The following is a 23,779-nucleotide window of genomic DNA, read 5'->3' as shown; positions in this document are numbered from 1 at the left end:
TTACACCGCTTCCAGCTTCGCATCCAGGACGCAGTATATCTATAATGATAATAATCGGAGAGGGAAACAGCCCGAGCTAAGATAGAGAGGACCCCTTGTAGTCTTGCGTTGGACAGATGGGGGTTGAATCAGCATAATTGCATAAGCAGCTTCCTCAGAAATGTGATTGTGTTGTGTTAACTAAAACTGGAAGAAACATTGATGACAGTTACCAAGATTTTACTGGGGAGTTTGTCCTCACATGACCTGATTTAAAGCAGAGGAGGATCTAAAAAGTATGCTTATAATCTCACTACCGAAGCTGTCTTTCAGGAATCTGACTGGAGCTGCTGCTAATGATGAGTGTAACTTGTACATTTTTATCTCCATTAATTCATCAGTTGTTGGCCTGTAAGATGTCAAAAAATGATGTAGTAAAAATATCGCAGTTAGGGCTGCACAGTGTCGTGTCAGCATGGACATCACAATGTCAGCATGTGCGGTAGTCTCGTCGCAGAATTTGCAATGTCAACTTGGCTTTTGTGGTCCTCAGTTTTACATTACATAACTTTGGTCGTTTGATGCTTGTATGCACAGCCAACCATATTTATTCTTGATCAATTTAACAACAAAAGCAGGGCTGACACTGATTGTTTGATGAAAATTCACTCACTACAAAATCCCCCCAATCATCCTTGAATGATAAATCTCAAAAGTTATGTGAAGGAAATTCCTGCATTTTTTTCATATCGCAGAAAATGTAGGCTATATATTGCATTATTAGTTCTTTTTTAATATCATGCATCCCTACCTGGTTGATTAGTTGATCAAAACGAAACTGATTGGCAACTACTTTGATGATTGATTTGTTTCATGTTATTCGATAACGAGGATCTTCTGCTCTAGTGTCTGATAATAAATTGAATATCTTTAGGTTTTGGACTGTCGATTGGACAACACATTTGAAGATTCAACCTTGTGTTAGGATAAAGTGATGGTCGTTTTTTTAATCATTTCCTTGACAAGCAGCTCATAGAGAAAACAATTGTCACATCATTCAGTAATCATAATCATAAGTTGCAGCCCTCACAATGAATCAGATGAACCACAGAATATTTGTCATCTTTGCTTTTTTATAAGCTATAGATGGTTGTTTGTCGCAGATGGAATAATGGCAACTTCAGGAAAAAAACGGAAGTACCAGGGGTTTCAAAGTCACCTTTTATACGTCAAGCCCATTATGGATGCCAGCCCACCTCGTCCTGTCCCACCAGGTCCACCCACTGACGGTCCTGCACTGAGTCAGACCCCGGTGTCATTAAGACCCCGAGTGTTACTCATTCATAAACACTGGCTGCGGCTGTCAGTGGCGTAGACTACGAGACTTGGCAGAGGGCCCTCTTTCTGTTCCTGTTACATCATTCATGCTTACCTGACTGGAGCTATTTCTGGCCTCGACAGCACTTCAAGCCTCTTGAATAGGCAGCATTTCTTTGGAGCATCTGCCTACAAAGCAGAATTCAGACACGGATACAGATTAACTCTGAAAAACTTGGCTTCTTTCTCCTGCAGATATTTCACATATACTTTCAAGTCCAGTTTTCTCCCCGCTGATTTGGACACTAAAATCTGAGAGTGTAATGTCTCTGTCAGCAGTTGGGAGGAATCCTGCAGATCTGCATGTACTTATAAATGATCCTGCAGAAAAAGGCACTGCTGTCCATCTGAATCATGTCAGCCATCGTTTTGTCACTGGATGGCTGAACTCAGCTCACCCGCTCCCTATTTTACATTCCCTGACAGTTCAAGTTGAAGGGTTTGCTTGATTCCCTGTCGACTCTCTGTTTTCTTGGCAATCGGCTTAGCTCCCATAACTCAGAGTCTGCTGTGTCAGAGGTACTTCCTGAATGAAGTATCTGCTCAAAAAAAGGGGCTTGCGCAAAATTAACTGTTGGGCCACACAGATTATGCAGTGCATCCTCCGATTAAAGAATAAAAAAACCCAAGCACCATTTGATTTGTTATCTCCTTTAAGTCGTTTAATCAGATGGTGATAGATAGTTATGTCTTTGACCTCGTTTTCTCGATCTAGGCTACTCACCCATAACCTACATTTCAGCCACTTGATTTAATGTTATAGCCCCCCTCCACAGGCTTATTGTTTATGAGTTATAGGTACTTACATGTACAGTATCTGTATGTGTACGTTTGCATGTTTGTGTCGGGGCTCGTCCCGTCTGATACATGCAGTTGTGACAAAATACTGTTTGTGGGGCTTGTGGACATTTCTCATCATAAGTCACCCTGTCAGAGAGATTTATGACTGTGTGCTATTATTAAGCTTCAGCTTTCCACTGTCGAAAATCCAATTCCTTTTTTATTGATCCTCCTCATGAACTGATATATTTCCAGGGCGGTTTTAGTGTTGGCACTAAAACACAGCAAGAGGTAGGCTCTGATGGGGTCCACCTAAACAATGTAAAGGACTGTTGAGGACATTGTTTGTTTTGTTGTTGTTGTTGTTGCCTTCTCTGCATTGAAGTGTTTCATTTTCATTTATCATTTACAGAAAACTTGACTGGAATTTTTACCTTAAGATGCAAACTCACAGATATACACATGTTATTACACATGTTATATGACTTTTGCAACAGGGTGAGATTTCAAAGTACAGGACCATCTTAGAAATTATCATCGTTTCATGGTATCATAGTATATGGTATTACCAAATTACTAGAATGATTAAAGGAGAAGTTCACCCAAATATGAAAATGCGGTTATCATTTACTGACCCTGATGCCGATGAGAAGTTGGGTGAAATTCCGTATACCGCATAACATATCTGGATCTTAAAGAAATGTCAGTTTTCTATCGATCAACTAATTTGAAAATGAACTAAGTGTTGCAGCTCTGGTATGTTGCAGTTGACAATAGGTTTACTGAGGTATGAATGGAGGCAGAGATGAATATTTATTTTCATTGCTGCAGGTGTATGTGAGTGAGTCACTGCAGTTGAGTGAGAGTGTTTGCTGATGTAACAGCATGGCACTTAAGCTGCAGATTTAGCTCGAGTGTGTGTGTGTGTGTCTGTGTGTGTTTTGCATTAAAGAAATATGAAGTAAAAGCAATGAGAAATGGAAGCAAAAAAAGTGCTTTGCCGACTCAGGGCAATTTCCCATCAACTTTTCATTTTGGGGTGGTTACCGTGGCAACCGGTTCTGGTGTGGATGGTGATATTTCAGGTTAAGCCATGAATTGTCGTTTCACGTCGCGTTTCTCCAGCGGGCGATAAAGGTGCAGGTATCGGCTATGTAGCGCGTTGAGCTTGCGTTTGCATTTTATTAATATAAACCTGAGTGTATAGTGATGTGTGCTCACCTGCAGAGTGGTGTGTGTGGGGAGCTTCTGATGCATGTGTGTGTAGGTAGAGAGCAGCATTAAATATGTATGTGTGAGTTACGTCAAAGCTGGTGAAAAGGTACTGCAGAGAGAGAGCTGAAGCTTTAACTGTGCGCTGAAAAAGATAGAGTTGGGAACTTTCCCTTTGAATGGTTGTACAGTAAAGACCTTCCTGGAGTTAACAGACACAATCAGGCTACTGCATGTAGATGTGTTTAATCTCAAAATTCAGAAAAATAAAATGAATTCCCATAGGGCTACAACTAACCATTATGTTCTTCTGTGAATAATCTGTTGATATTTTCACTAGGGATGCACTATATATATATTGGACTATGGCCCAGTGTTGGGGCATTTATATTATGGGTTATTTATCGGTACTGCTGGATTTTTGGTGATAAATTGAGCTGATAATGATACAGTGGGTGGCTGTTTACACCTTCAAATTTGGTTTGTGATACAAGAAGAAGAAGAAGAAGAAGAAGAAGAAGAAGAAGAAGAAGAAGAAGAAGCTGGGTATAGCCACTGTAGAATAGAGAGCCACACATGTCGAATCTAATCTTATAACAGCTATGAAGCTAAGTCATATTCCTACTCTAAGGTTTGCATTAATCATGAGTGATGAACTTCTTCACAAAAAAATGTGAAATCATCGGTCATCTCAACGGTATCGAGCATGACAAGAAAAATGTTGTCATACATCCCTCATTTTCATGATTAATGAATAAATCATGAAGGTATAAAAAGTTAAAACAACTAACTCCTCAGATTTAAGAAGCTAGAGCCAGAAAATGTTTGACTGTTTTAATTCGATATGCTGAAAGTGATTAATTGTTTATTGAGTGATACAGGATTTTCTGGAACAGAATACACACATTAACACAATTTTTTGTCAATGATCCTTCAAATGTGAGATGAGTATGTAATGGAGGCAGTTTAACAATAAACTTTATCATAAGTGCACTGAAACTTCTATATTATGGTTCTGCTAAAAATATCCACACAAATGTTTTGATGTTGGACCTGATCAGGTGGGCGCTGACAAAACAATTGGCAATTAATTTTCTTCTGATTGACTAAATCAATTCATCGACCAATCGTTCCAGATCTAGTTTTATACTTACACCTAAATAGAAAATATATATATATATGCTTTGGCCATCTGTTTAACCTTCGCTATGTGGTTCTTCTTTTACTGTACTTTCTGTCTCTGAATCCCACGCTGATGAAGCGCAGCGGGAAAGCAGCCCATGTTTTTCGAGGGCTGTTTTTTGCCACCACACTCAGCGCCAACATGTCTGGACCTTATGGCAAAAACGGCTGAGCACTGTCCAAATCTGCATAGTTGCATTTTCAGTTTCAGTATATGCTCTGCCAGGTAGAGACGATGGGAAAATAAGTCTCAAATGTATCAGAATTCTTGGCCTACAAAGTTTTTTTAAAGTAATTTCCACAAATTAATATCCTGTGTGTTTTATCTAAATTCACAGACTGCATTTTAATTGATCACCAGCATCCTTTTTTTTTGCCTGTTCACTGTGTAAATGCCAGAAATGAGGATGCAGGAGTATTCAGAAGTGAAAACAGATGGCGTTCCTGTGTGTGACTTTGTCCCTCTCTGTGTTTCCACAGTGAAGAAAGCCAAGCTGGATGGACCCCAAGGTAAGACCTGGCATCCTGGAAATAGAAAGATCACACAGTAGGGAGAGGCTCGCTGTTATGTGACATAGATGTCGAAGCAGAGTGTGGGCGGATTACATGCCGCAGCCATGGATGGAAAGAATATGACATCTTTATCTTAATCATGTTCTCATGCTGAGGTGTTTCATCTCTTTCCTCATCTCTCTCTCCTCGACAGAGAAGTTCAACACTTATGTGACGTTGAAGGTACAAAATGTGAAGAGCACAACCATTGCTGTCAGGGGCAACCTGCCCAGCTGGGAGCAAGACTTCATGTTGTGAGTCCTTCATCATCTTCAGACTAAACTCTCCTCTCTTCTCCTTCTGTACCTCTCTCGCTGTCTCCTCTGCTTTCATCCTCTTCATCTACTCTCCACTTCAGCTGCTTGAGTGCTTTTTTTTTTTTTCATCGCTCGTTCTATCAACCCCTTTTTTCACTCCTCCATCCCAAGTGCCCTTTATCCCTGTATTGTTTCGCATAGCTCTTCCTCTACGCATCCGCACATCCGCCTCCAACAACTTCCATCCTCTTTTTCATCTGCTCTCCCTCGACGCCTCTGCCCCCTCTCATCCTCCTTCTCAACCTTGGCTCCCTCCCAGCCCCTCTCTCCTCTCCTCTGTCACTTCCTCTCAACGCAGCTCCTTGATCTTCATCTACTCAGCCCCTCCTCCTCCTCCGCCTCCTCTACTTTACTTTCCCCCACATATTCACCCTCCACCTCCTATCTCTGCTCTGTAGGCATCATTAGCAACATTTCCCACTCAATTAGGTTGTTTGAGCTCGTGCTTCAGTAAATATTGGCACTAAAACATTATACAACACAGAGTATTCGACTTGCAGGGAGATCCGGTGTGGCAGCATATGGGCGATGAATGGCGAGAGTCATTTAGCATGTGGGATGCAGCAGGCCGGGCTGAGTGCGGAGTCCTGATGCTCGGAGGCGTTGAGCATTGTGCCGGGGTTGCATCAGTGAAGCAGAGTTATGTAATGTTTGGGCTGCAGAGAGAGCCTCATCACCCCCTCCTTCAAACCACCGTTAAACGACCGTGCCCCCTCAGTCACAGCCATGAATCAAACAGGCACGTTTCTTAAAAGGAGTCACCACTGAGACGGGAAATCCAGTCCCCCCTATTTCTTAATTAAAGTTCCCACTTTCTCCCTCCAGGCATGCGATACAATCACCTCCTCCACTGCCTTCATCATCTCCTCCCTCCCCTTATTCATCCATCCATCCCTTGCTCTCTCTCTTTCTCTTTTTTTTTTCTTCCTGTCCTGCTTGCTGCTGTCTTGTAAATGTTTTATGCTAGATCCTCACAGGCTTTCTCCCACAGAGACGTGTCTTATATTTGTCACGGTGAAGCCCACAAGTAATTACGGTGCAACCTATGTGTGTTTGAGTCTTTAAACAGTGCCGGAAGAAGCACTCAGACCATTAACTTAATACATTGAACTCCTACCTAAAGGAACAGTTGGCCCAAAATTAAGAATTCCGTCATTATCTAGTCACCTTCACGCTGATGGAAGTTGGGTGAAGTTTTGTCTCCAACAATTTCTTTCTGGAGTGCCACAGAAAAACGACGCTGCAGCAGTTTTCTCGATTACAACAACAACAACAACTAAAGTAGTAAATCAGTTTGGGATCTCAGGGCTTCTGGTAATGCTGTATTTTGAAACAAGTCCCAATCCACTTCAGCTGTTAAGAAAGAAATGTTTTGTAGACTCTAAAACTTCACCTGACTTTCCAGTCCATGACTTTATGCGACTGGTTCCCACTTAAATAGATCATCAGGTGAGGGCTGTTGAATCACAGTTACTTCATATGTGTGTATTAAGTTAAATGGATGGATTTTAGCTATATGAAAGTTTTTGCTTTCAAAGATTTTTTTCAAAGAGTTAATACATTGGTCTGAAATAAAGTTTCATGTAACTGAAATCCAACGTACTTTTGTATATCCGTCCATTCATGCATGAAATAAATGTGAATTAACACTCCTTCCCTGATTATCTGTTAAGTGTAAATCAATCACATAAAGTCATTGTAATTTCATTATTCGTTAAATGACAGGAATTCATTAAACATCTGGCAACAATTCATACATTAAATCATCTTTCGTTTGGTTAAACTTATTACTTAAGTAAATGATTTGTTGCCTTATTATTAAGGTAGAGAAATAAGAAGTACTAGAAGTGTAAAGTAGCGAGTGAATTCAAACAGTAAAGGAAAATATGAGTATGTTAGTGAATTTATTAGTTACTTTGCACAACTGTGTTTAAATGCATTTCATTAATAAGTTATTTCCTCCTGATTTTGAACCTCCCTGTCTTTGTTTCTCTTTCCATCCAGCGAGATTAACCGGCTGGACCTGGGTCTGACAGTAGAGGTGTGGAACAAAGGGTTAATCTGGGACACAATGGTGGGCACTGTGTGGATTCCCCTCCGTAGCATCCGACAGTCAAATGAGGTTTGCCACCAACCGCCGCCACCACCACTTGAGAAATACTGTTGAACACTCTGTGCACAGCTATACTTAAGGGACTCGCTCACTCAGGGTTTGACTTGTTTTCGTACAGCGTGTTGTTTGTGTGTCAGCTGCTGAATGTCTTTGTGTATGCAGGAGGGTCCAGGGGAGTGGCTCACACTGGACTCTCAGGTCATCATGACAGATAACGAGATCTGCGGCACCAAAGATCCCACTCTCCACCTGGTGCTGCTCGACACTCGCTTCGAACTGCCTCTCGGTGAGAAATCAATGACCATGACGTCAAAATAAGAAACTGTCAATGGGTGAGAGGAGATGAGAAAATGAAACTATTGGAAATTAGCGATGCTTGAGGGAAAGAGGAGATGACTTATATAAATGACATCTGTGTCACAGGGAACAGTGACATATGAAGACCAATAATCCCTCTGACTAATTGATTAACCTGACCTATTTTTCCTGATATGTGTTCAAGGCTGCCCGTACATTTATGTGTCAGGGAGAGTGTTTGTGTCCTTTCCATCTCAGTGATCAAGCTTCCTCTTAACATTGATTAGGTGTCATTTTCATACTGTTTCTCCTCCCTCCAGTCAATACTGTACACCTGACTCCTTAGTTTGTGGACATGACCTATTTATAGGGATTTGGCTGTAGGGCTCTAAGTGAAAAGGCCAATGTTCAATGTCACTGTGCCCTGCAGTTCTACACATGAAGCTCAAACAATCACATCTGGGTCAAATAATGTTTGCAACTGGGTTATTTCAGCTTACATTGTGGTCTCACAAAAAGTTTTGTGAATAACTGTTTCAACAGTCTATGAAACTGGACCTCCATTGGGGTTGTTTTTGTCACCTGATTTTGTCTGGCTTGTTGTTTTCAGATATCCCTGAGGATGAGGCACGGTACTGGGCCAAAAAACTGGAGCAGCTCAACGCCATGAGGGACCAAGATGTAAGCTGTCACCCCGTTTGATTTAATAGCCCTGCTAGGGATGCACCGATTGGGAAAGTCTGTGCAGATACAGATGTTAAAAATAACAATTTGGCTAAAAGCAGATGCTGATGTTTTATTGAATTGTTAATGTTAATGTTAATTAAATTAACGATTATTTTTATTGTAACTATTTTACATAACTGTTTTTGCCAAAAAAAAAGTTGTCTTTTGTCTTTTTAACCTGGTATACCATTACCTAATAAATTCAATTAATTAAGTATATTCAGTTCTTACAAAGCCTTATAAACCGATAGCATGGATGTCATGAGCCAGTAGCTCATGACTGTGCCACTGCAAAATCGATGCAACACAGCAGATTAACATCGGCCACTGCTATCAGTGATTGTCATCTCATTCCTCAATAGGCCAGCAGCCGTCAGCAAGGTGAATATTGGCCGATATCAATGTTCAGCCAATAAATCGTCGCATCCCTTACCGCAGCATATCCGCACTTGATTAATTGTAGGAATAACTATGTTGCACATAATTCATAAATCCAGCATGCACTTTCTGGAAAAAAAAAATTCCCCTGTGTCTGACTCCAGTATTCCTACCAGGAGGAGCAGGAGCGCCCTCTCCGTGTGCCAGGGACACAGTGCTGTAAGTGACCAATCACTGTTTGTACAAACCAGTCATTTGTTTGTGTTTAACAAGAGAATAATGTGCTTAGCTGTTTGGATGTAATTAGATTGCTTTAGCTCAGTGTGTGCATTATGTGTGTAACCACACATGGGTTGGTGTGTGTTAGAGGGGAAAAGGGCCTGGATCGCTGCACTGTAAAGGATCGATAGTGGCGTCAGATGTCTGGAGGCGAGCTTCTCCAGGATGCTGCTGTGCTTCAGCTATTGGCCCAGTCTGGTGATTCTGCTGAGGCAGCTGCCTGCTGCAGGTGGAAAGACTTGGAGGCTCAGCACTCCCTCTGCTCTCTCTTTCCATTCAGCAGCTCCGTCTGGAAACTTTGAAGTGTTAATGCTGTGAAATCATATTTATGTTTAGACAGCAATGTAATTCATAATCAATACTGATACCCTCCTGTTTGTATTACAGGTAACTGGAGTCTATGGGGAGACCAACAAAGTAAGTATACATACTGTACATACAGTGCAGTCTACAAGTATCTTGAGAGTCTCAAATTGTTTTATTGTTTTGCTTCTGGTTCTGCACTTTATCACATTTGAACAGAAACAGTAAGGTAGAGGGTAAAATTCCAATTTTCAGGTTACATTTGAGGGTGTTTGCATACATAGTGACAGTGTAGGACTTGTATATAGGCAGCTGAATGTACATGAAATGAGCCACGAGTCTCACTGTTCACCTTCAAACACCCTTAAAGCTGAATGTCAGGAATTTAATGTATATATATATATATATATATATATATATATATATATATATATATAGAGAGAGAGAGAGAGAGAGAGAGAGAGAGAGAGAGAGAGAGAGAGAGAGAGAGAGAGAGAGAGAGAGAGAGAGAGAGAGAGAGAGAGAGAGATATAATTATTATTTTTTACGTGTAGTCTCATTTGTTCACTTCCTTCCTCTCTGACTCACTTCCAGTAGTTATAGCGCCAAGCAACCAAATGAAAACCATCATTACTTTGAGTAATAATACAGATTTTTCTGGATTTGAACATTGTTGGGAACTTTTAGGATAATTTTGGTACACAACTCAACAATATGTATAATAAAGTTATAATATGTTTATAGCCATTTTAATGCACAAATGTTACATATTATCTATTTAAAGAGCAAGTTCATCCAAATGACCAAATAATAAAAACCAAAACAATTATTTTACCTTTCACCTTATGTGGGATATAGTCATGCAGATTGTAGCTCTCCAGTCGAAAGAAGTTAGCATGCACTGATGATCTATGACATGTTTTGTTTCTGTAGCAGGTCATAGACCAACTTAGGAGTTAAAGAGAAATTAAACAAACAGAAGACAAAAATGCATTACCTTGCTTAGCAAATAGTACCTTAGCTTAAAACGTTACTTTGTATGCACGGAAAAGGTAACCAAATACACACACTCAAAAATCTTAGACATAAGTAAATACAATTAACACACCTTATTGCCACTCTAAACTGAAGCTAAACTAGTGTTATCTTACTCTCATTGTTTAGCTTTTATCACTGTTTCGTGTTACCTTTCTGCACTGTTCACTCCATTTTATTGCCCATTTTTGATGGTTTCATGCATACAGAGTCCTTTCAAAATAAACTTCCGTTTTTACAGGACACAGCAAAATAAGAACAAAATACAAAGGCAAACTCATGCATTAGTGTCCTTTACACAGATAGTTTTGGTTGCATTTGCCAAGGTTTAGCCCTCTATGTCATATTTGCCACCGACCACCTAACAATGAAGTTAAATTAAATCTCATTTGTCGTGCTCACAGCATAAAAAAAAAAATTACATTTAAAAAAATTAAATGGCAACATCTCTCTCCAGAAAACAGTGTACTTGTTACTCGAGATAATGAACAAACCTCATTGACAACAGCTTAATTTGTTGCAGTAATTTGGGTGAACAGACCCTTAAACATCAATCATGGTCATGGTTAAATCCAATACGCTGCAGTACAGAGCCTCAATAATGAAAAACACGTCCCTGTGCAATTACTAATGGACTGGACTGTCAATAATACACATGGATATTTATATATACAGTACGTACTGTATAGATATATGCAAAGAAAACAAAAAACAAAACAATCTCTCTTTTATGTCTATTGCTTTCTTTCTTGTTGTGATTGGCAGATGGTCTTATATGAGCGTCTGTCAGACCCGCTGCAGCAATTTATCTCATCTCTCCTCACTCAGAGCAAAAAGGAAAGAGCAGGGGGGTAATGATAGATGACGAGCTGATGAAGTGAGCGAGAGAAAGAGAGAGAGGAAGGGAGACACGTGAGGACACGGTTGAAGTGAGAAACAAAGTTCGATTCCTTTAATTAGTGTTTACATGCCCAGACAGATGAAGATGGTGGTGTAAGTGGCGCAGCGGGCGCCTACGTCAGAGCGCGATAGTGATGAATGATTAATAGATGTCGGTTTCCCTTTTGACTGATTCAGCACCGTTAAAGTCTCTCATCACTTCCCTGCAGGATGTTAATCTATGATCTATGGACACCACAGAAAAATAAAGCGTCTCTTTAACGAGCACGAATGAATTTATGTTCGGTTATGATGACGGGGAGGAGAAGGAGGCCGCTGATGTTCATCATGTGCTTCATGTATGGATGAACTCTGAATGACCCGGGTCTGAGTCTGATAGTGGTTCGATAGTGGATGGTTGTCATCTCCTCTATATTATCTTTAATTAACATAGCGCTAAAAGATCGGTTTAGTGCTGATTAGAGCCCCTTATCTCTGAGCCACATGGCAAATTATAGATTTGGATCATCACATTCAACTTTCATGTTATTTTTGCTTTCTCTTGCTTTATTTTATAAAAACCAAGAACTTCCCTTGTGTTACTGTTCTCAATCAGGACACCATCAAAAGGACAAATTAATTATTTTTTTCTTTCCATGTGCAGATGAAGACCAAGACAGCGCTGTGGACGACAGGGACAGCGACTATCGCAGTGAAACCAGTAATAGCATCCCCCCTCCCTACTACAGCACGTCCCAGCCAAACGCCTCTGTCCACCAGTATCCCATCAGCCACCAGCACCGCAGCTCCAGAAGCTTATCTTACCCACGCTCTGGCAACAGCCAGGACCTCGACTACAACCATCAGAGGACTGTCAGGTGTGTGCCTGCACCAGTGTATTTAGAAATTAATGATTGGTGTCATTATTGATTCATTTTTTGTTGCCCTCAGAGTTTTCCGTGCAAAAGGTGATTTAAAATCACTTTTGTATCTTATCAACAGTCCAACTGTCAGTCAGTTCATGATGATTTATCACAGAATAACACAGCAAATTCTCACATTTGAGCTGAAAGCAATGAATGTTTGGCATCTTTGCTGAACAAAACATATAAAAGAAGAAATAACAAAACCTTCCTTTTACAAATGAAAACTTTAATTCATTAGCAATTAAATTCACTACAGCTAAATTTAAAACAATCAGAGGTTTTGCCACTTATACTTACCGTCTAATGATAATGTTAGCTAACTTTTAGCATTCAGCAGTTTGCCATTATTCCTACCTGTGAACACAAAGAATCATATTAAGGTTAATGATTAATGAACCAATTGTTGGAGCAAATGTAACATGATTTTTTTAGGAGTTAAGGATATTTAGATTTTTGGTAGACTTCGTGTATTCTTCAGAGTGTGACCTCGAGACGATGAAACCAGAAGTTAACCTTTTTGAGGGGTGTAGGACTCTTTATGTGCCACAGTAGAAAAAACACAGGTGTTATTCATGATATTAACAATGGCCTGAACGATGAGGTGTCTCAGTAAGCCATGACAGAGTGACAGTGAGCCAGCCTACACAATGCCAAGACCCTGAAACTGAAGCAGCTAAATGGAATCCAGCCATCATTACTTTCATTAGTCACAAGTGAAAAAGGCCCTTTTTCTGTTTGAATATAGTCAATGAAGTCCTGTTTGTCTTTCGGGTTCGTTTACAATGCTGCTTAATTTCTCTGTTTTTATTGACATATTTCTCACTGACTGGGAATGGAACCATGCATCTCTTACGTCTTGCTTTATGAATTATTCAACTGGCAATCTAATGGTCAATGCTGCACATAAGATTAGCTGCTGGTGTGAGTGTATTGGACAGGGCAACCTCTCTTCACCCCCGCCCAGTCTTCATCATCTCCTCCTTCTCGGCTCTCTACACTCCCTCCCTCCCTGCGCTCCACCACTCCCTTCCTGTCTTCACTATCTCCCTCGCTCCCTCATTCATCCTGCTTCCCTCTCTGTGCCTCTATTTTGGTTTTAATAGGCCCATTCATCACAGAGTATAAATACTTTTTCCCTGTTTGTTGCATTTCTGAATGCTTGTTCTTTTCCCTTTGTCAGCTTTCTGGAGGCCTCTCACCTTTCTGTTCTGCTCTATTTCTTGCTGCTTGTCTGGTACTCTTGTATTTCATCGATTAGCCATCAGCATTATTCCTGGCCACCCTGAGACATGTAGAAAAGGTTTTTAAGTAGGGCTGCCTGAAAGAGTCCAAAGCGTACAGGCCATTAAATGCTCTAATATGATGCTATGTAAGCATTTTTGTGATTATGCTTCATAAAGGGAAGGTGAACCATTCATTATACACATGTACACGTATACATGCAATGATAACCAGAGTGTCTCTATGTTCACAAAAAAATGTATCCTTGCTAAATACTTTAACAATCAATCTCTCCTGGGATACTGTGGTCTTGTAACTTAACTCTGTTTCTATTTTCACTTTGCTCCTCCTCCGTCCAGTCCCTCGGGGAGCTACGCCTCCTCCGCAGAGTTGAGTCGGTGCAGCAGTCAGCTGAGCGAGGAGGACTATGGCGGCGAGTATGGAGAGAGGGACCCTTATGACGAAAATGACTCCTACCACTCCTGCCACTCCTCGGTCAGCTACAGCAAAGGCTCTCCAGACTGGGACCCCGATGAGACCCAGGGGGCATACAGCGATGAGGGCGGCTACAGCAAAGATGGAGGGGAGGAGGCAGCTCTGTATGAGGAGGATGATGGAGGACTGTATGAGGGAGAAGAGGAAGGCCTCTACGAGGATGAAGAGATGATATATGATGATGAGGATTTGTATAATTTGGATGGGACCCTCAGTGAGGACATGGAGCCTCCATTCACGCCCACCCCAACATCAACAGCCCCCGCAGGTTTAGATGTTCCCAGCTCCAGACCTCCTCTAGAGAAACAGCCCTCTTTACACCAACAGCAGCCTCCTACTCAACCCCCTAACCAAACATCAAACCAGTCTCATCCTCCTGGGACGGCTCCATCAGCACAACCACCCCCTGGTCAACCAACAGCCCAACCACCTAAACAAGCCCAGCCCCAAACACAGCCCCAGCCCCAGGCAGCCCCGTCTGCCACGTCCTTCTTCTCTATGGCCAAACCTCTAACAGCTGCAGTCACAGGTTTGGCCTCTACTTTCCTGTCTTCTGTTCCCACCGCACAGCCTGCCCAGTCTCACCCTCCAGCCTCAGCCATATCTCAACAGCAGCAGTCTGCTGCAGCCAACACTATGCCTCCGTCCCACCCAGCCACCATGGCTAACGCAGCCTCCCAGCCACCATCCACTGCCATGGGCCCTACCTCCCAACAGACCCCGTCCTCTGGGCAGCCTCAATCCCATCTCAACGGCCCTGCCACTGAGAAGTCAGCAGCCCCTGAGGACCAGGCTCTCCAGCTGGAGGAAGAGCCATGGCTAGAAGAGGAAACGATGATGGAGAAGGAGGCCAGGACGCCCCCGGCTCAGCCAGAGGAGGAGCTCCCAATGGAGGAGACAGAAGAGCATTTCGAAGAGAGCAGGCCGCCAACACCAGAAGAGGAAATGGAGATGCTGCCTGAGAGGTAGGAGTGAAATGGAGTCAGATCGATGAACTTAGAATAGATTGGAAGTGTTTGAACAACAATCCTAGAAGTGTATCAGCTGAAGAATGAAAAACTGTTGTCTGCTGTTTTAGTCCTCCAGTCATAGAGGAGCCAAAAGAGCCAGTGGATCCAGCAGTCAGAGCCAAAGAGAACTGGCTAAGGCTCTACAATAAAGTCTTAGAACAGCTGCGGGAGGTAAGATCACAAGTTCATCCTGAACCTGGTTTTAAATTCCAGTCCAGTCCTCCACTACAGTCCAGTTGAAGTCCCAGAGCTGGAGGCCTGATTCAACTCCACCCTGTAATCTAAAAGATATACCAGAGTTCAAGAGACTCTAAAAGTGTCTACCAGGTCTTTGAAATATGTATGTCCATTGCATTATTTATGCGCAAAGACAGGGTACATGCAGCAAGTCCTTGAGTTCTATTTTAATGGTGCTTTTTGCAGACTTAATGCGTTTCATATTCTATGATTGCTTCGTTTTGGTTTGCTGAAAGTAAAAAATACTGATGGCTCCACAGACAGCACGTTTAATTTGAGTTTGGGTGCAGCACCACACTACTCCTTGAAAAAACTGCTTGATTTGATTATACACATTAAGTTTTGCTTGATCCAGTTTTCACTTGCATATTTTACTCACATGTTATGTTGCTGTTCATTACGTTTGAATTCAGTTGTGCAGAGAATTAATCACTTGCTTTGATGTTTATGTTGATGTATGTCGCGTTGCGTTTTTTTGGTACATTTGGCTTCCTTTCGTCTGTCTTTTTTTTTTGTTTGTTTGTGCCGACCCACTTTGTTTTCTTTCCAGTTTCATGTCATTGCCATAGTGACACTCGCATGCACTTTGCTCGGCCATCATTGGAGCATGCTGACAGGTAGGTACAACCTGATTGGTAGTTTGAGAGATAAAAGGAAATGCGTGATGTCTTGAGGCACCTTCACTCCACTCATTCATCGTCACAGCAATCTGAACTTTTTTGTTGTAAGAGCCGTCTGATTATAAGCGTCAGATTCTCCAAAAACATATTTGATTTAATAATGTAAGCAAGGTGTTTTAGCAGATTATTATTATTATTTTTTTACCAATTTATGTTTTCTATATTGAGTGAATAATAGATAACCTTTCCTGAATAAGTGGTTATTATACTTGTCTATGGATCAGACATCTTGGCAGATTTCTTAAGCTTTATTTCCCAGTTGTACAAATTGTGTAAGCCCTTGGAAGATTTTTGATAAGGCATTTCTGGCCCAAGCACCAATGCAATAACACAAACATGGAATGGGATTTAAGTTGTGAGGAGCCCAATAAAGCACTTTCATGGTCAGATAATTAAAGTGCAGCGTTCCTGCAGTATATGAATGCTAGAAAGGGCTACAGGGATAAACTCCAGTTTGTTTCCTCTTCTGACATTCCTTCTTTGTCTCTCTCAGGCCCGAGGAGAAACCTCCAGCTCGCTGTGGTTCGGTAAAGGAGGGTGAGTGTCTGTTATGTGCTGTCCCTTACATGTACCACATTATATATCACACCGTGTATTAGTCGAGCTAATGCAATAACTCCAGAATTTAAACTCAATTTAAATTATCCTCAGATGACCGTGGAAACCTGCCACCGCCGCCTTAGATTGAAAATGCCCTTCTTTAGTCCGGGAATCCTCCGTTCTTTTTCATTCTGATCCACGGGCTTATTCAGCTCATGGCATTTGGCCAGCGAGTATTGAACAGCGGTGGGCTGCCCTGACTTAGCTGGCAGGTCATTTGTAGATGAGGCAAACCTCAGAGTGGAACTGAGGCTGCATACTGAACAAGTGCTATGTTAGCCAAATGAAACCCAGCAATTATAGCCAGGTGTGTGGAGCGTGATTGCCGCTGTTTGAGACGAGGCAGCCTGCGTAATTATGTTCTCTAGAAAAAGTCCTTGACTGGGGAAGCATTAGAAACGATGACAAAAGGAATTATATCTGACCCGAGTAATAACTAGTAAGAAATTTAGTTGCACTTGATGGTAAGAGTTAATGAATTATGGGTGCATTAGAAAGCAGGAATTCATTCTTGTCTTCTTCAGGATGGATACCCAAACCAGCCAGTTGAACTGAACCCTGACACCATTTTTAAATTTGTGTCCAAATCTGGTCACGTCACTGCTTTTAAGTTCTTTTACTGATGATAAAGTGTACAAATGAATTGAAAATAGTGTAAAAAAAAGAATAAAAAAAGGAAAAAAAGAAATAAGTGATCAAAGTGGCCCTTTAAATATATCTGTATATTTCGGCATCATCATTTCGACTCCGTTTCACAATATTTTATCATGAAAAAAAACATTTATTAATAATGCATGAGAAACAAATGGTTGACACATGATTTCACTATTATGCCACTAGTAATCATATGTTATACATCAGCGTTAAAGAAGATGAAGTCACAAGTTAATATGAAGAGCATGATAAAGAAGTAGTGCTCAACACTTAGAATTCAACAGAACACATGTATACTGCTGTGACTGATCATGAACATCATAAATCACTGAGTGATATACCTTAGTGTTTACATTCATTAACATATTCATACGTTGAGTCATGCAGGAGATCCTGTGAAATCTTGTTAAGTAAAAGAGAATGAATTCATGCTTTTTCATACATGCATTGTGTGATAATTAATGTGCCCTTATATGCTCGATAATTAATCAAAATATGATCGAAATCGTAATATGGCCAAGTGCATAATATAAATTGCCGAAGTAATTTTCTGATATAGTGAAAATGTGTTGCGACATACTGGCCTGCAAATCATATTCTGTAGATGCTTGATTGGTACGGACTCCAACACATGCCTGTCAGTGAAAACAAAAAAATGCTAAAATTACCATTCTCACTAAAATTATGCCTCATATCACAATATCTTTCAAAATAATCACAATAGAATCATTTTTCTGCAAAGCGTTCAGTGTCATACTCACCATGAAGTACACTCACAAATGTATATGAGAGAATCATTTTAGCTATTGTAAATATTGATGAAAATGTTAATATGAATGTCTGTACTTTCCTTGTTCAGAATGGGAGGTGCACTCTACAGTATTGACAGCATGCCTGACCTTCGCAAGAGGAAAGCCATTCCTCTTGTCAGAGATCTGGTGAGGAACAAACACGGACACACGTGCAATCATGATATACAACAATTTTGTGATGTGCTCTTGAACCATTTTGGTTTATAGTTAGTGTTTCTTACTCTGAAAGTCTAAATATCATTGCATTATTATTTAATTATTGATTATTTATTTTAACCAAAAAGTACAATACCCATTATGGTAACTATTGCTGATTTCTGAATGTTGCCCCTTCCATATTTGTATCACATTGTTGATTTGCTGATTAATCAAATGCTTGCAAATCTGTGGTGTTAATCTAACTACAGTCATTAATCAATACAGTACATTGTTCCCTAATAGAGGTTAGGGCGTAGCTGTCATTGTAGCTCACATACTCACACTCAGTGATTTTTAAACACAGCTTGTTGTTTGAAATTCCTAAAATAACCTCCCATTTTTGTCTCTCTCCTGTCCTGTTTAATCTCTGCCTGGTCTCATCAGGCAATGGTGAGTACTATTTTAGCCCTTAAAGAAACATAAATATGAAGTCCATTGTTTAGTTCACATTCAAACACAAACACTTTTCATTCGCCCTCTTGTTCTCAGTCTCTAGTTCAGAACTCCCGTAAGGCTGGAATCACCTCCGCCATGGCGTCCACCACCCTCGGCAATGAAGAGCTGGTGGGTTTCCTCACCTCTGTTCAGTATCTTCTGACCTGTAATCACTGCTGGTGTCACACTAACACGTCTCATCTCATTTTTGTTTTGTTTTCCAGAAAAGTCACGTTTATAAAAAGACCCTGCAGGCTCTGATCTACCCCATCTCTTCCACCACGCCACACAACTTTGAGGTGTGGACAGCCACCACCCCCACCTACTGCTATGAATGCGAGGGGCTGCTTTGGGGTATCGCCCGGCAAGGCATGCGCTGCTCCGAGTGTGGTGTCAAATGCCACGACAAGTGTCAGGATCTGCTCAATGCTGACTGTCTGCAGAGTAAGGATCGCTGCGTCATCACATGCACAAAAAAAACACTTTTAAACCTGTGCATCTATTTTTATTTTAGTACCAAGGAGTCCACACAAACTCCAAACCTATTTTAGCTCCTCCTCTGTATCCTTCTGACCGATTGACATCCCATTATTCTTGTCCTCTATCCACTCTCACATTCTCCTCCCTCTTCCTTTCCAATTTATCTCCTGAGTAATGTGCTGTCATACCCCTGCCTCTCTTCTCTCTCTCTTTCTTCCTCTCGTAGCCTTTGCATCCACACTGCTTTGTCTAATTCTGTTCCACAAGGGAAGACTTATCCCATTCCCATCCTGATTTTGGAGTCAATCTACACAATGCATAATTCATCGCTCTGCTTTCTCCAAAGAGTCTTATAAGATCTTGATGCCAAAGACATCTGTTGGACTTTTACTCTTGTACTGTTTCATTTTTCCTGACCACAGCTGGGGCACGTGGATCCAGTTTCCACTATAATACTGGGAGGTTTGGGTTTTGATCCCTGGCCAGTAAATTACTTTAAAAATTGATCCAATGCTATCTCAACTCGGCCCTTAGCTTTAAAGACACGTATTGGAGAGAAACGCAAAAGCTGCTAGACCTTAGCATAAACACATATTTTATTTAAGGGTTGGTGTTTGTCTTGAATATAGTTAAAACTAAAAACTGTTCCTCCTACGTCCCTCTCTTCATTCATCCGTCTCATCAGGAGCTGCAGAGAAAAGCTCCAAGCACGGGGCGGAGGACCGAACCCAGAACATCATCATGGTCCTGAAGGACCGCATGAAGATCAGAGAGAGGAACAAACCAGAAATCTTTGAGCAAATCCAGGAAGTGTTCGGCCTCGACAAAACAGCCCACGGAACGCAGATGAAACAAATCAAGCAGAGCGTGTTGGATGGGACTTCCAAATGGTCGGCAAAGATCAGCATCACAGGTGAGTAAAATGTTTTTTCTTTTTTACTTATTGGAGGTGTCATATGTTGAACAGATCATACAGCACACTGAAGTAAATTTGTGATTTTGGTTTATATGAATAATAAAGACATGCTGTTGATAATATACCCTATGTTTGTGAAATACATGTAATGGTTCTTAGCAAAAATGCAGCTATTTTCTTTTACTGCTATTGATTAAGAATATTAAATAACTAAAAACTACATTAGTAATAAATATGATATTTGTCAGACAGTTGTGTAGGTCTTTGTTGAAATGTCTTTATGTCTTTTCCTCAGTGGTGTGTGCTCAGGGCCTGCAGGCTAAGGACAAAACGGGCTCCAGTGATCCTTACGTAACTGTTCAAGTTGGGAAGACTAAGAAGAGAACGAAGACCATCTATGGCAACCTTAACCCTGTCTGGGAAGAAAACTTCCACTTGTAAGTACATTGGACCTCGTCTATAACAATTAAAACTGCTAATATAATGCCTATCTTACCATAATATGTCGGAAGATTAACTTGAGAACCCTATTTTTATGTTTTTGGATCACCAATACTCACAATACTTCACAATTCTGCCTCATCCAGTGAATGCCACAACTCATCAGACCGCATCAAGGTGCGCGTGTGGGACGAGGATGACGACATCAAGTCACGCGTGAAACAGAGGTTTAAACGTGAGAGTGACGACTTCCTGGGTCAAACCATCATCGAAGTCCGGACTCTGAGCGGCGAGATGGACGTTTGGTACAACCTGGGTGAGTTTTCAAGATAAGGGAAAAGAAGATGGTGAATTAGAGACGGATGAGAGGAGCGGCAAGTCGCGCAGAGATAACAGAACAAGAAACAGATAATTGAAGTGCTTGTCTCCCGTAGATGGAACAGATTTCAGCCGAATAAGGAGGCATGTATTTCTTTCATTCGACAGACAAGAGAACCGATAAGTCTGCTGTGTCAGGAGCCATCCGGATGCACATAAGTGTGGAGATAAAAGGAGAGGAGACAGTCGCTCCTTACCACGTCCAGTACACCTGTCTACATGAGGTCAGTCCTCCAACTGTTGTTATGATTACTTGCACTTGAAATGTAACATTAAATATGCAAGAGCGACCTGCTATTCTGAGTTTATTAGTTCCAGTCAATTTAATTCTGGGGTTCACATTAACACAATCAATCACCTTGTAAATTCTTTGTTTCTGCCTTTCTACCGCAGGAAATGTTCTGCCTTTATATAAAAAAAACAGTTGCGAACATTGGGATTTTCGTAACGATTTAACAGTTGAAACCATTAGTAATTGTCTGGAATTATTGAGCCATTTTCACCAAGATAGAGGGGAATGGACTTTCTGCATATAGGACACTGACACAATGACATATAGGAGACTTTCATGAAGTCCAATAGACAACTTCACAGTTTTATATAAAATGTGATACACTGCAGGATTGTAACAACTAAGACTGGTTTTCATTAAGGACACCTAAACTGACACCAATTAGACTACAGAACCCTGTTTTATAATAATTTTGCTTTTAAGTGTTCTATTACAGAAAGTATATGAAACCCATCAAAAATAGTAACGCATTCCATTACAGTGTCACTAATGGATGGAGTTCTTGTAATGGGCCTCCTGAAAGTACTCTTTTGAAAGCCACTGATCTGAGGCACTCAGCTGTGTTCAGATGATTAACTTCAAAGTCAAAATCAAGCTGGATCTACACACATGCAATTACGCTGTTTGGGTCTCGGCCAATTTCAACCCGACTGAATTTGTCTTAGCGAATAACAAGATCCTTAAGTTGGACATGCAATTTAAATCGTAATTAGCTTTCTTAGTTTGCACAATGATTGTGAACATTTTCAGCACTATCTGCCTTTGAGAAGAAAACAGATCATTTTAAAGTCAACGTATCATAAATATTTGCGCAATCAAACACATGAGCATGTTGCTTTGTGCCTCCTATACGACGTAATCAAAGGCTTGTGTCTGTTTAAGCTTCAGTACTTAAGTGCTACATGTATTTGATATGTTTTCATGTTTTAAAGATTTACAAATTATAATTTTTTGCCTGAAGTCCTTCCAACTGCTTCAAGCTAATATTGATAATGGTAATAATAGTCTAAGGCAAAAAAAAACATCTGTACCTGTCCTTTGTCTTTGTCCAGCATCTGTTCCAGTACACAACTGAGGAGCAGAACGGCGGCGTCGTAAAGATCCCTGATGCCAAAGGGGATGATGCCTGGAAGGTGTACTTTGAAGAGACGGCTCAGGAGATAGTGGACGAGTTTGCCATGAGATACGGAGTCGAGTCCATCTACCAGGCCATGACGTCAGTCCCACATCCATTACTCTGATTGTTTGACTTTAATTAGGAAAGATCAAATTTGACTTTACTTACCAACACACTTAAGTGTAGTTTATGATTTGTTTCAATACATGAGTGTCTGGAGCAAGTAAATCCAATAAATGTCTTCTTTTTGCCACTTCCAACCAACAGCCACTTTGCCTGCCTGTCATCTAAGTACATGTGCCCCGGAGTGCCAGCTGTGATGAGCACCCTGCTCGCCAACATCAACGCTTACTACGCCCACACCACCGAGTCCTCCAACAATGTTTCTGCCTCAGACAGATTTGCTGCATCAAACTTTGGCGTGAGTCCCTGATGAATATTTCTCCCTTCATCATATGTGTGACTCAACTAGAGGGCGTCTCATATTATAACTGAAGAATGCTTTTAAAGACTTGCTGTTGTAGATGACACTGTGGTTCTGCCTACTTCTCCAAACATCCAATCAGCTGAGCCTTATCAGATCTGACCTCGGGTTTGTTTACTTAAAAGTTAACCGGTTATCTCTCCGCTGTGGTGAGTTTCTGAGTGGTTTGTTCTGTTTTTCTGTCTTTTCCTGTGCAGAAGGAGAGGTTTGTCAAACTGCTGGATCAGCTGCACAACTCCCTGAGGATCGACCTGTCCATGTACCGGGTACTGACAGCTTCTCTCTATCATAACGAATACAAAACAATCTGTGTGTACATGTATTGGAATGCCTCCTCTCTGTTCTGAGCCTGAGATGAAAAGGATTTCACCTTGACATGTTCACAGCTGATATTTCCTTTATCTCACTACCTGATGAAAGAGAAACAATTTAAACATAAGTGAACATTTTGTGCTGCTTGTGATCTTTGCTTGTGAATGTACTTTCAGAATAACTTCCCAGCCAGCAGCCCTGAAAGACTACAAGACCTCAAATCCACAGTTGATCTCTTGACGAGCATCACATTCTTCAGGATGAAGGTACGCTTTCTTTTTAGTTTTTTAAAGTTTTTCTTCACTCTTTTTAGCAGATTTGGCAGCCATTTTAACCCGAGCTTTGCCCCACAAGTGCTCTACAAACATCACATAAAATTCTAACCATGTTTTGAGCCACTTTGGGCTGAACCAAATGTGAAAGATGGGTATATTTTTTACTCGGTCTGCATCACCAGGAGTCCCCTCCGACCATGCTGTGGTTAGCTTTCGATTAGTTTGAAGTAAACTGCTGATGTACGTCTTTCATTATTTCAGACGGAATTTTCCTCCTCTCTTTCCTCTCTTCTGTTATTTATGTGTTTGCGATTTCAAAATCCTCAGCCTTACAGGAAACAACCACTGAGCTAGCAATCTACACGCTGCAGTCTACAAGTTACTCTAACCTGGTCGTCTCACCATGA

General features: G+C 41.0%; 1 protein-coding gene across 4 annotated transcripts in view; it reads left to right on the top strand.

The window, feature by feature from the left end:
• Nucleotides 1-23,779, top strand: part of LOC115572084 (protein unc-13 homolog A) — a 38,218-nt gene that overhangs the window by 1,193 nt on the left and 13,246 nt on the right. For 2 of the 4 annotated variants that reach the window (XM_030401895.1, XM_030401897.1), the window contains exons 2-24: nucleotides 5,011-5,040; nucleotides 5,237-5,336; nucleotides 7,404-7,521; nucleotides 7,675-7,798; nucleotides 8,420-8,490; nucleotides 9,090-9,132; nucleotides 9,580-9,609; nucleotides 12,074-12,287; nucleotides 13,916-15,016; nucleotides 15,130-15,232; nucleotides 16,472-16,515; nucleotides 18,092-18,170; nucleotides 18,627-18,632; nucleotides 18,732-18,806; nucleotides 18,902-19,121; nucleotides 19,843-20,070; nucleotides 20,369-20,510; nucleotides 20,661-20,830; nucleotides 21,001-21,116; nucleotides 22,237-22,400; nucleotides 22,569-22,722; nucleotides 22,983-23,051; nucleotides 23,274-23,363. In XM_030401895.1, the coding sequence (XP_030257755.1) occupies nucleotides 5,011-5,040; nucleotides 5,237-5,336; nucleotides 7,404-7,521; nucleotides 7,675-7,798; nucleotides 8,420-8,490; nucleotides 9,090-9,132; nucleotides 9,580-9,609; nucleotides 12,074-12,287; nucleotides 13,916-15,016; nucleotides 15,130-15,232; nucleotides 16,472-16,515; nucleotides 18,092-18,170; nucleotides 18,627-18,632; nucleotides 18,732-18,806; nucleotides 18,902-19,121; nucleotides 19,843-20,070; nucleotides 20,369-20,510; nucleotides 20,661-20,830; nucleotides 21,001-21,116; nucleotides 22,237-22,400; nucleotides 22,569-22,722; nucleotides 22,983-23,051; nucleotides 23,274-23,363 (3,491 nt within the window). Of the gene's footprint in view, nucleotides 1-5,010; nucleotides 5,041-5,236; nucleotides 5,337-7,403; nucleotides 7,522-7,674; nucleotides 7,799-8,419; nucleotides 8,491-9,077; nucleotides 9,133-9,579; nucleotides 9,610-12,073; nucleotides 12,288-13,915; nucleotides 15,017-15,129; nucleotides 15,233-16,471; nucleotides 16,516-18,091; nucleotides 18,171-18,626; nucleotides 18,633-18,731; nucleotides 18,807-18,901; nucleotides 19,122-19,842; nucleotides 20,071-20,368; nucleotides 20,511-20,660; nucleotides 20,831-21,000; nucleotides 21,117-22,236; nucleotides 22,401-22,568; nucleotides 22,723-22,982; nucleotides 23,052-23,273; nucleotides 23,364-23,779 lie in introns of all 4 variants that reach the window. The other 2 variants (XM_030401894.1, XM_030401896.1) reach the window with 1 other exon arrangement.

The sequence above is a fragment of the Sparus aurata genome, chromosome 21 (genome assembly GCF_900880675.1).
Source record: "Sparus aurata chromosome 21, fSpaAur1.1, whole genome shotgun sequence".
NCBI classification, from domain to species: Eukaryota; Metazoa; Chordata; class Actinopteri; order Spariformes; family Sparidae; genus Sparus; species Sparus aurata.
This window is presented reverse-complemented; position numbering and strand designations above follow the sequence as displayed.